This window comes from Enhydra lutris, unplaced genomic scaffold (assembly GCF_002288905.1).
Source record: "Enhydra lutris kenyoni isolate GAN:26980312 unplaced genomic scaffold, ASM228890v2 scaffoldscaffold6, whole genome shotgun sequence".
Lineage (NCBI taxonomy): Eukaryota > Metazoa > Chordata > Mammalia > Carnivora > Mustelidae > Enhydra > Enhydra lutris.
The window spans coordinates 41,462,680-41,475,819 of NW_019154090.1; the positions used below are offsets into that span (position 1 = coordinate 41,462,680).

General features: G+C 43.7%; 1 protein-coding gene across 1 annotated transcript in view; it reads right to left on the minus strand.

Annotated features, from left to right (window-relative positions):
• Positions 1 to 12,826, minus strand: part of LOC111141654 (kinesin family member 16B) — a 282,534-nt gene extending 269,708 nt beyond the window's left edge. Inside the window, exon 1 of the mRNA XM_022494378.1 lies at positions 12,669 to 12,826. Within this exon, the coding sequence (XP_022350086.1) occupies positions 12,669 to 12,715 (47 nt within the window). The 5' untranslated portion in view covers positions 12,716 to 12,826. The remainder of the gene's footprint in view (positions 1 to 12,668) is intronic.
• Positions 12,827 to 13,140: the final 314 nt, after the last annotated feature.

The following is a 13,140-nucleotide window of genomic DNA, read 5'->3' on the forward strand; positions in this document are numbered from 1 at the left end:
CTGGCTAGAACAGAGTCATCTCTCGAAACACAGGGTGCAGTAGAAATAGACACGTTTCCTTTATGTACAGAAATATCACTGGAAAGTGGTGTCCCAACCAGTCACTACGTTGCCAGCCTATAAAGTCAAATAGTCACTATAGTTCCCAGCCTTCCTTGTATCCAGGTGTGGCCATGTGGCCAATGGACAGTGGGCACCAGTGATGTGTCTCTTCCACACCAAGGAGGACAAGAGGTGGGTACACTGCCCCACCCTCCACCTCCCTTCCACTAGCTGGAGAGACAAGATGGTGAGGCTCCAGGAAATAGAAAAGCACCTGCTGACTGGGAGCTACACTTGGTGATCCGCTTTCATGAGCAAAAGATAAATGTCTTGGTGACTTTAGTGTGAAGCCATTAAAAGGTGGGAAACCAGCAAGTGCCCCTCCACTCATGATTACCTCCCCACCTCTGAAGCTGAGAATCTGCGGCTGCTTATCCGGTCGTCTGTGCTCAGAGTTTGTAATGAGGATTGAGGCAGGCCTGTTTGGTCCTTGTAGGCATTGGGTCTGTGGCCCCTGTACTACAGATTTAGCTAACTATGCCTAAAACTGATCCCTTGACACACCACTGAGACCTGCCTTCCCCTAACTCACTCTGAATTCCAGACCCTTCCACCCCAGGATGAAAGGTCCCCACGTGTCCTTTTCAGTTTGACATGTGGAATAATTAATACAACCAAGGTGTTAACAGCTCAAACTGTCTATATTCCAACAAAAGATGCCAGGAGACGTAATTCCTCAAACTTTCAAACAGACAGAGCTATCCCAAGGGAAATGTTACCTATTCTTACCCTTAGTATCATACCAGGATAGGCAACGTGGACCCTGAGAACAAAACAAGTTTAATTAAGATGTTTCACAAGACAACTAAATGCACTGTGAATCCTGGCCTGGAACTCTGACCTGAAAAAAGACACTAGTGGGGCAATTTGGAGAATCTGAATAAATCAGATTAGTGAATAGTAATGTGTCAATGTTGACTTTGTTGGGTTTTAGTTATATTATAGTTTTCTAAGGTTATAACATTTAGGGAAGTTGGGTGAAAGCTATGTCTGTGCTACTCTGCAACTTTCTGTAAATATTCCAAAATGAAAAATTTTAAATATTAAAATAGAAGAAAAGAAGGACCACACCATCTGCAGCTGGGTTAGGGCAGGGGTTGGGGGAGTACTCCGTTGGTGCTCAATCCTGTTCATGTAAGAGACCAGTGCAGTACTTTTTTTTTAAGATTTTATTTATTTATTTGAGGTGGGGAGGGGCAGAGGGAAAGCGAAAGTCTAGGGCAGACTCTGTGCTGAGCAGAGTTAAGGGCTTCATTTCAAGACCCTGAGATCTGGGCCTAAGCCAAAATCAAGAATCAGATGCTTAACCAACTGAGCTACCCAGGCACCCCCAGTTCAGTGTTTCTTTTTTTTTTTTTTTTAAGATTTTATTTATTTATTTGACAGACAGAGAGATCACAAGTAGGCAGAGAGGCAAGCAGAGAGAGAGGGGAAGCAGGTTACCTGCTGAGCAGAGAGCCCAATGTGGGCCTCGATCTCAGGACCCAGAGGATCATGACCTGAGCCAAAGGCAGAGGCTTAAGCCACTGAGCCACCCAGACGCTCCCAGTTCAGTGTTTTAGACAGGACAGAGTTCTGGCTCAACACTTTCAGGATGCTTAGCAGGTTAGACAACCCCACACCCCCATCAAAACAAATAAGAAGAAGAAGAAAAGAAACACCTTATTTGGATAACCATACATGAGCTCCAGCCCCAGGACTAGTGGCATTTTTCTCACAATTGTCTTTCAATCTGATCAAGTAGCAATAGCTCACAGGGAAACACTAACCTGAGGAAAAGGAAGAAAACAGACCAAAATCTATTTTTAAAAGCTACATCGCTGCAATTTTTCTCCCTTTTGAGCTAGTCTCCACCACCTTGATTTTTTTCTTGAAACCTCCCTGGGGAACTTTAAGTCCCACTAAGAGGGAGCTCATACAGTGATTTACCTTTGCCCCAACCACATTTTCTAAGCAGAATCACTGTGATGGTTTAGATTTTGTTAATAAAACCCTGAAAACAAAAATCAGCAGGTGTAACCTGGCGAGAGACCATGAGGCCATGAGGGCTCAAGAAAGCAAGCTCCTCAGAGTGGACATCTCATGGTGGGTTCAGAATCCTAGACTCTTAAAAGTGAAAATTCTCCTTCTAAACTTGATTTATCCTCTTGGGATCAAGAGCTCCCCAGCTTCCTAGAGGAAATAGAATTGAATTTCAATCTAACAACAACCTAACTTCAATGTTCTCTCATGTTAAAAAAAAAAAAAAAGATGTTATCAACTTCTGAACAATAAATTCACTACACTAGTGTTTTTCAAATTGCAGATCATTAAATCAATTTAGTGGGTAACAACTATCTTTTTTTTCTTAATGAAACAGTAGAGAATAGAAAACATCAGCATGCATTGAGTTGATAAATGTTTCACTGAAAAAGTCTGTGAAGTCCACAGTCCTGTACAAGCATCATCAGCCTTCCAAAACATAAATGTCCTCTGCTTTAAGTATGATAAATCCTTTGCCACTAAGTTGGGTAAGTGGAATGCTTTAAGTGAATTTTACATTCACAATAATTTTTACCAGAATATCTGAAATGGGTTCCTACGGGGAAAAACTAGGGTTACAAACAAATCAAAAAATTTTCCCAAAAAATATCTCCCACAGATATTTATCAACCACAGACACCAGGTTAACCCGTGGTCAAGGTCAACGTCACCATTAAGGAGACAAACTGACACCATGAACCCTGGCATGATGTGAAATGAAGAGAACAATACATGGTGTTCTCACCAAAACCGCATTTCCAGTTCAGTCATGATAAAGCATCACAGAAAACCAAGCCGTGGGCCATTTCACAAGCTAACTGACTGGCACTCTTCTGAGACCAAGGAACTGTCAAGACCACAAAAGGTTAAGAAGACACAGCAACTAAATGCAATGTGGGGTCCTGCACTGGCTCCGGGAACAGAGGAAGAACAGTCAAGGTAGAACTAGAATCTAGCTAATAGTCTTGGACTGTGTTAATTTCTTGGTTCAGGAGCTGTACCATGGTTATATAAGATGTTAACATTAGGGGAAGTTGGATGAAGTACATACAGGAACTGTAAGTCTAAAATTATTTGGGGATAAAAAGTTAAAAAGAAAAAAAAAAACCTTTTTCTGAAGAAAGGAACATGAATGTTCTGTCCCATAAACTATGCATCATTTAAACACAGTAAGTGTTTTATCGCTAACTCTCTAACCGTAAGAGATAAACATAATGAGTATTTGATGTATAATTTGCATGTAATTAACTAATACACGGGGAATGCTCCGGAGCTGTCATTCTTCACCCAGGCTCTTCTCAGCCTGCTTTCATCCCTCCTCTCTTCCTAATACCCAGCAGAAGGATCACCAAAACTCCCTTTCCTCCTCACAGGGAGCAAAGAGAGACATCCTACAGATGCCGGGCTAGGAAATCCTGATTCCTTATAACAGACACTGGGCTAGGGATTCCTGATTCCTTACAAGCATCCACAGCTGAAAGATGGGGAAGAAGGACAGGAAAGGTGGCAGTTTTGGATTTTTTTTTTTTTTTTGATTTTTTTTTTTTTTTGACAGAGAGAGAGATCACAAGTAGGCAGAGAGGCAGGCAGAGGCGGGGGGGGGGAAGCAGGCTCCCCGCTGAGCAGAGAGCCCGATATGGGGCTCAATCCCAGGACCCCAAGATCATGACCTGAGCTGAAGGCAGAGGCTTAACCCACTGAGCCACCCAGGCGTCCCGAGGTGGCAGTTATTAAGTCAATAAATATTTTCTGAGAACCCATCTCTGCCAGGAACCATTCTAGGTTTGGGGGAAAGAGCCATGAGTAAGACTGACAAGGTTACTGGATCTCACAGAATTTACCTGTAGGGAGCCAATAAAAAAGCAAACAAACAAATACATTCATAGGTGCACACACATGCACACATACACACCCTCAGTTAATGGTAAATGTATGAAGCCAGAAAACCAGTGTTATGTTCTAAAATTGGAACCTGAACCTGATCCTGCTCTGGTCCCCAGTTTTCTCATCTACGAAATGGAGCTAAACATATTCAGCCCTACAGAGCTATTGCTAGGATTAAATTAGACAGAGACCACCTAAGACTTAGCAAAGTTCCTAATAAGTGAATGAGTGGCTAGCAATAGTAAATGATGGCAAAAATCACTTATCAACACCAATACTGAAAGCTCTTTCTCAAATGACTTTAAATTCTACATATCCCCCTGAAATTCGCTCTGTCTATGCTGATCATAGAAATAGCTATTTCCCCTCTACTATGCAGCAACAATGAATAATGAATGTATTTGGAAATGGACAGAGCAGGAAACAAGCGCTCAGCCCAGCAGAGTGAGAGAAAGCTTCCAGGCCCTGCTCCTAGTAACCTCCTCTGTGCCTGATGTGAATCAGCAGGCTGAATTCGAGGGAACGATGCCCACCTTCCCATGAAGGACTTTATCCTGGACGGTCTCTGCAACTGGAGCTGGACAGAAGGTAGTCCAAGCCACCAAAATAAACCAGAGGCTCTCGGTCCCAGGGAAGGGGGCTGGGGACCGTAAGGCACTATCACGTCCTCCCCCAGGCTGCAGGCGTTTAACTCTAACATTTCCCTTCACAAAACAAGATTGCATCCCACGAAAACAGCAAAGGCTATTGAAATACTTTACAAAATTAATCATGAAATGAGGACAAACAAAGCAAATCAACTTTAAGCCAAAGCACTATACATTGCACAACTGGACATCTCTAAATAACTTCTGACAGACAGACAGAAAAGGCAAATACACTGTTGATCTCTCTCTCAGCCACAGCCTCCATGAGTAAAACAAAGCAGAAGTTAATACCAAATTAGCTTATTTATTTTTTTTAAGATTTTACTTATTTATTTGACAGACAGAGATCACAAGTAGGCAGAGAGAGCAGGGGAAGCAGGCTCCCTGCTGAGCAGAGAGCCTGATGCAGGGCTCAATCCCAGGACCCTGAGATCATGACCTGAGCTGAAGGCAGAGGCTTAACCCACTGAGCCACCCAGGTGCCCCCCAAATCAGCTCTATTTCTCACCATCCCTCCCTCCCTTGTCCCAGCAGCCTTCTTCCCCCAACCCTCTACCTCTCTACCTGTTTTGTTCCTCTCCCTTAAAACAAAAACAGACACACACCACCACACTTCTCCTCTGCCTAGCCTAGGTTTGAGATGCCCAGGAGGGATGGGGCCCATGCCAGGCCCTGGGCCCCACAGGAAGGAGCAGAACAGGAGTACTATCTACTGAGAGTTACCGTACAAGAAATTAAAAGGGAAACATTTCTTTTGTTTGTTTGTTTGTTTTTTTAATTTGAAAGAGAGAGACACAGCAAGAGAGGGAACACAAGCAGGGGAGTGGAAGAGGGAGAAGCAGGCTTCCCACTGACCAGAGAGCCCGATGCGGGGCTTGATCCCAGGATCATGGGATCATGACCTGAGCCAAAGCTGAGTCATCCAGGCACCCCAAAACTGAGACACTTCTAAAACACAGAATGCAGAGCACATGGAGCCATGACATTATTGTACCCCACGGCTTCTGGAAAACTCCACCATAACCCCAGGAGAGAAGAGTAAAAAAGGGAAAACTATCTTAGTATTACTGCAAATGTAGTTCTGACCTTGGGAAGGCCCTAAAAGAGCCTAAGTGATTCTCAGCTGTCCCTGGTCCACACTGGGAATCAGTGTGCTACAAAAAAAGAAATGAACCCTAAAGACCCAGTAAAATCCACTTGCCCAGGACACAGCCAATTATGCCGTTCTACTATCCCCTTCCTTCCTCACTACTGTCCTCCTTGGTAACCAAACTCACTTCCACTACATCCACTATCGCCTCTAAGAGACCCACATCCAAATGTGCATCACAGAGCTGACACCTCTTGGGTCCCTACTCCTGGTTCCCCCACCAGCAGCCGGAGCCAACTCAACTCCCCACCATGTCCCTCCTCCCCAACCAGCTCATGGTGGCATCCTGACTTTGGGAAAGGCATTCTTCCACTTAACAGCCCAAACCACTCATTCATCTTTGAGTCTGGCCTCCCTGTGTCCTGCTGATTGGTCTTCAGGATGTCTCTTGCAAATGCAAACAGTAGGGTATAAAATAGTGTATACATTATGTTGCCACACAAACACGGAAAAATGACTGGATCCCAATGCACCAAAAGTTTACAAGTAGTGATCCCCGGATCATGGAAGTTGAGCGATTTGTCTATCTGATTTCTTTGGTACACTTTTCTGTAGAACATACGTTTTTTTAATAAGCATGTATTATTTTCACACTCAGAAAACACAGTGAAAGCTTCTTTAGAATTTTGCTTACAAGTCTTTCCTTTGATTGTGCCCTTCCCTATGGTTCCTATTTCCAAAATGGAGTCACATATGCTAGGCCAAGTCACCAGACTGGGGCTTACCATCTAACCTAACTGCAGTTTCAACCTCCCCCAGAATGCAGTTGGCCATCAGTTTTCTGGTCAGCACCACTGAGGTAATCTGTCACATGGCCCTCTCCATCCCCCACCGGAAGACAAAGTGATCCACCCAATAAGACTCTGTTGTTCTCCCTCATGGAAGGTGACCTTGCCTGAAACAATCCTTTCCTTTCTTCTGTTAATCACTTCTTGCCCCAACCTCCTGTCTATAAAAACCTTCCATTTTGTACTCCTTGGAGCTCCTTTCTACTTGCTAGATGAGGATGCTGCCTGCTTCACGAATTGCTTAATAAAGCCTATTAGATTTTGAATGCACTTGGTTGAATTTTAACGCCTATTACAACTCCAATCTAGTCCAGAATCACACTGTCATGGGTCATATTTCAGTTCCTTACGGTCTTCCTACACTGACCTCTGCCCACTCATACAGACAGTTAAGCCCCGAGTCTTGCATCCCTGAGAACAAAAGGAAAGTCGATAGGATAATAATAGTGCATAAAGGGCACTTAACACAGTGCTTGGCAAATAGTATATAAAAGGTCATTTTTGCTGGTCCTGGTAGCACTTCCCTGCACTGCTATTAGATGAAACTTCTGAAGATACTAAATGGCAAATGAGATCCCTGTTTTTAAACCATCAGTAGCCTCCAGGGTCTAAAAATAAGAGCCAATATTTATAAAGCACTCGCTTTGAGGCCCAACAGTGTTAGCCTAAGTGCATTCAGTCACCATCTCAGCCCCACGGGGTGGGTCCTGTGAAGATCTCCATTTGCACATGAAGGAACTGAAGCACAGGGCACTTCCATGCCAAGGCAGGAAGCTAAGAAGTCATAAATCTGGGACTCAAGCCAGTTCAGTCTTACCATCCAACAGAATTTTCCACAATGATGGACAAGCTCTGCATCAGCACTGTTCAATATGTGGGCTACTGAGTATTTAAAACGTGACTAGTGCAACTGAGCAACTAAATTTTAAATTCTACTTAATGTTAACTGAAATAGCCACATGGGGCCAAGAGCTACCATACTAGCCAGCGAACTGGAGAATGAAAGCCCAAACTCCCAAGATAACAAGGGAAGTCCTAACAACACCCAGTCTACCTGCCTCTCAACTAATTCTTACACAACGCTTCAGGTGGTCTAAGACCGCTGGTAACTGTATGCGTCCCTACTTGCCTTTCGGTCCCCTCCCCTCCTCTCATCTAAGCGTTCTGTATAATGGAGGAGCTTCAGAAATGAGAGAAAGATTGGTTCAAGTCCAGACGCCAGGCACTGTTACGTGAGGGCTCTCAGTTTCGCCTCTAAATGGGCATAAAAAGCCCTCAATCACTCAATCGGTGGGAGCAGGAAAGAAAGTTGCCACGGTAAAAAAGAGAGCAAGACGTATTCCATCCCTAACACCAAGCTATCTGCTGTCTTCATCAGAGATGCAAGATACCATCGTGAACTAGTCCCTGACACTCTTAAAATGAGAAGAACTCAGTATACCCTAAAGAGGCCAATCCCAGTCAAAATACCACTGGTGGTTTTTTCTTTCTTCTCTTTTTAACATACTAAACATGACTGTAAATTCCACCTGAAAAGGTAATGAGAAAGGAAAGCTAAAAACAGTCAAAAAAGGGAAGAAATGAGGTGGTCTTGCCTTATCAGATAAGAAAGTATATTTAAAAAGCTATCACCTGGCCTGTTGCCAGCACTCAGGAAATACTTTTTCGGAAAAAAAAAAAAAAAAAAAAAACCTTATATATTGTTATTGAATAAAGTTACAATCATTAAATTATAAAAAAATAACAGTAATAACAATAACTAATCTTTACAGAGCCCCTGCCGCATGCCCAGCACTGTGTGGACAGTGTTACCCACATACACGATCTCATTTGAACCTCACAACAGTTGTTCTTCACATTGCCAACTGCAAATCATTAATAGATCTTGAAGTCAATTTAGTGGATCTAGAAATAGCATTTTTTTAAACAAGACAATAGAATAAAACAGGACAGAACAGAAAATATGAGTGAATTGCATGTAACACCTTATAAATCTTTTACATATCCACAGAGCTTCGATTTCAAATGTGTCATCTCTGAATCACAGTAAAAGAAATATATGAAGAACGACCTTGCCTCACAACCTATCAAGTATGTACAATTACTATCACCCATTTTACAGCTGTGAAAACTGAGGTTCAGAACAATTAAGTCTCTTGCTCAAATTTTACTCCACTTGTAAATGACAGCCAGAACTGGAACCCACGCGGTCTGCCCTCAGATCCCAGCCCCATCAACACTGGCAAATCAATGGGACAGGATAGATGGCACTCGCGAATCCTTGGTGGGGAGGGCGCCTGGGTGGCTTAGTTGGTTAAGTGTTGGACTCTTGATTTCGGCTCAGGTCATGATCTCAGGGTTGTGAGATCCAGCCCTGCATCGGGCTCTGCACTGAGTATGGAGCCTGCTTAAGATTCTCTCTCTTCCTCTGCCCGTCCAGGCCCCACCACTCCCACACTCTCAAAAAAAAAAAAAAAAAGGGACAGAATCATATAGTGTTTTCATGAAAAAAAAAAAAACAAGTGAAACCAAAAGGAAATGGACAAATTAGTTACCAAATCATTATTTTTGTTGGAACTTTGTTGGAAAAAAAAAATCTCATAAAATTGTAAAATATGAAACCAGTGTACCAATGGAAGAAATCTCAAAGGAAACAGAATACATACATAAGGCATAAAAAGACAATACATAAATGTTAAAATTTGCCCATAAAAAACTATGAGCAAATTGTTTTGGCAAAGGTTTTACTCATTTTCAAAAAGTAGAGCTGTTGACTATGAAATTGACTTTGGGCAAATTAACTATGTTTCCCAATCTGTACATGGCATGACAGTAATAGTCTGTACCTACTAAGACTGTTACAAAGATTAAATTAGATTTTGTACCAGTGCCACAGAGGGAACTCTTAGCAAAGGCAGCTGCTGTTATGTGATGCAAAGTAAGGGCTCTTTCACAACTACTTCTGCCACATAACCCAAAGCACCACCGTAGTAAAAACAAAGGCATCACATCTTAGCCTGAATCAAGCACTGGATGCTTGTTTGCAAGTAGCAGTTACGGCAAAGGCCTGGCTCAGAAGGTCACATCTCACCCCTGGCCTCCACCCTTTTAGAGCCTGTAACAGCATTCCTCACCTCCCAATACCCCAGGTCTTTCCTTCCTGTTGGTTGCTCCCTCTTTGCCTAAAGCTCCTCTAAAGATTAACAGAGCAAAAATTTTACATCTGCAATCCCATGTTCATGGATGATGCATACATCTTTGTAAGTAGGAATATAATCTATAAAATAAATTCTTAGAAAGAAAACTGCCCAGTCGGTAGGTTTATAAATTTCTATTCTTGAGAGCTACTGTCAAATTTCCCAGTAAGAAAGTTTCAGAGGTTCTGACCCTTTATGATTTCATCACCATTCCTTCACCAGCACCTGATGTTCAGTCAACATCCACCAACCTCACTAATAAAAAATGGTTTCTTACTACTACTATAAATTTGCATGTCTAGTCAGGTACTTTTGGCTGGCCATTTGTATACCCTTTTCCATTTCACTGACAACTTCTGGATCATTGTCTCTCCTTGAAACTGCCCTTTGGAAGATTACCAACGTTATTGTCTCCAAGACCAAAGACCTCATCTCACTCACACCCTCAGGGCACCATCTTGGCAACATCTGACACCAACAACCACCACCTCCTTCAAGAGACACTGCTCCTTTCCCTGCCATGACAATTTGCTGTGCTGGTTCTCCTCCATGAAGGGCAAGCCAATCTTCTGCCTATAATTTTAAAGAAAAGCATATCCCAGGATCCAACCCTCTTCTTTGCACTGTAACATTTTTTAACCATATATATATACATATATATACATACACACACACAAATATTTGCACACATGTAAACATATGTGTGCATGTGTGTCTATATATGCATATATATATATCTGTGTATATATATATATCTCTATATATACATAAAGATAAGATTTTCTCCTCCTGAGAAATCTCACTGTAACATTCTTAAACTGTCATCTATGTGCAAAAGCTTTCCCAATGTCCATCCTCAAATCACCTGAGACCTAAACCCATGTTTCTAACAGTCTACTGAAGACCACCAGAGAGATGCCCTCCCCACACTTGAGATCATCAACAGGGTCAACACGAGGGCAGCACTCACTCTGTGGCAACACTGTGCTTATTACTGACACTTAACTGCATCTCATATGACTCTACAGATCTAACACAGAATACACCAACCTCACTCTTCACCTTCCCCAAACCTCTTCCACCTCCTTGATCATCAAACCTTAGTTAACGGTTCTATATTCTTCGCCTTTCCCCTTCTTCCCATCCAAGGATCTGCAAAATCCTCTTAATTCTGCCTGGAAATCATCTCAGTGTATCTAACCAGCCTTCCCATTTCTACCTTTAGTTCAGACTGCCACTTCCTTGGGTCTTGCCCTAATCCTGATGCCACCACCAGAGTTCTCTTTTGAAAGTACAAATACCATCACTTCAATCTATCACCTCAAAGCACATGGCTTTTGGACATTTCCTGCAGCTCCTCCATATAACTGGGCTCCAGGCCTACAGTGGCAAAGGAATGCACTTGGACCATCACTTCCAACCAGCCCCATGTTTTAGGAGAGTCCTGCCAGTATGTAGTCCTTCCCACATTAGATACTGGGCTCCTAGAAGACACTCATTAATCCTCACTCACCTTATCCCCGCTATAGCACCCAGGACAAGGCTGCGCATTTGGTAGGTGTTTTCTAAAGTCACTCACTACAATCTTCTAGAATGTGTTCATGTTATTCCAAAGAGAAAAAGGAACTTTATACATGTAAATCCAAAATAAAGAAAAATCTTTTTAAATCATCTAAATGACTTTGGGGTCTGTTTGTCCTGTATGACTGGCTATACATACCAACATCCATATTCCCCTTGGACTTACATAAAAGTCAAACTCCTTCCCTAAAAAGTTTTACAAATAACTTAAAATGACAAAAGCACTGGTTTTCAACATCTACCAACCAGAATAAAGATTCCCTATTTGCCAATAGAAAAAACAGATTCAGGTGAGCCAAAGAGGATTCTGGCGATCACTTGATTTTATGATCTTCAGATGCCCCAATCAGCTGTCAGAACTACCAAACAATGACCTCCACAAGTTGATATGAGAAAGTGTAAAGGCCATATGGTAAGTCAAATATCCAACAACTTGACAGAGAAGCCAAAAAAAACAAATGGCCTTGCATGAACTGGGCCTGTCAACTCCGAAGGACACATCCTATCTAGGTCTACTTCATTCTTTAAAATGAAACCAATTTAAAAAGTAACTCTTCTAAAGCATCTTTCTATACTGATTATAAAGAGGTCATTGAGAAGGGGGATTATTTTTCAATGAATAGTCAAATCATTCTGAAAAGCATTATCTTGTAGGAAAATACAAGATTAGATTCTAAATGTGTTTATAACTCTTCCCCGCTCTTAACATCAGCGGATTTCAAACACGTGTGCCTAAGTGTCCTTGATTTTTTTTCCCCCTGAAGTGAAAACTTTGCTAAAGTTTGCCATCCACTCTTGAACGTGAAATTAAGAACTGCTCAGTTACCGATTAGAAGTCAGGGTTCACATTCAGGGAACTAGCATCATCTCTCACTAAGCAATTAAAAACATTGTTGTTAATAAAGAACTCCTGAGTTGACACAACTGAGGGAAGTTCGCCCGAGGGCTGCGGTGTCCCATGACCACTCTTAAATCACCCCCAACAAGGATTTCAAGCCTTCATGAAAGTGATCCTTTGACGCTTCTGAAAAGGGGGGAACACGTAAACCTCCACAAGTTAATGGGTCAGGAATCTGGCCTCGTGAACTCTGTAGCCCCAGGGACTCCAAGAGGGCAGCGTAAAAGGGACAGCAAAGCGTGAAGTGCTCCAGGCCCCCAGAGGCCACGGCCAGGAACCAGTGGGCCAGAGACCGTCCCGGGACACTTAAGTCCGGGCTGGCCCTTGAGGGCAGTTGGACACTAGGTTACTCCGGGTGGGGGTGCATCGAGGGGCCGCCTATGGCAGCCCCCAACTCACCTGCGATTCATGGGCCGGACCCTCACGGCCACCTTGACTGATGCCATAGCTCATCCCGGCCCGGCCCGCGCGGGGTCCCACCTGCCCAGCGCCCCGCGGCCGCCGGCGACTCTCGCGACTCTGCCCTCGGCTCCCGCCCACTTCCCTCCCTCCGCCCCCGCCCCTCTGCTCCCGGCCGGACCAGGCGTCCCGCGGCGGCCCCACCTGCCGGGCGACTGAGCATGCCCAGAGCGCTCCGGCCCGCGTGATCCGCGCGCCAGGGTTTGGCGGCGGTCGGGCGGCGCGGAGGGGCGGGGTTGGGATGCCTGAGCGCCGCCACCCGAAGTCGCGGATTCGGGAAGAACCTTCTTGCAGGAGGTGACCTGTAAGTCACCAAGGGTTACCGGGGAGGAGTGATTTCAGGAAAGCTGCACCCCGGCCTTACCACCTGAAAAACAGGGGAGGAGGAAGAAGAGGAAGGGGTCGCAGTAAT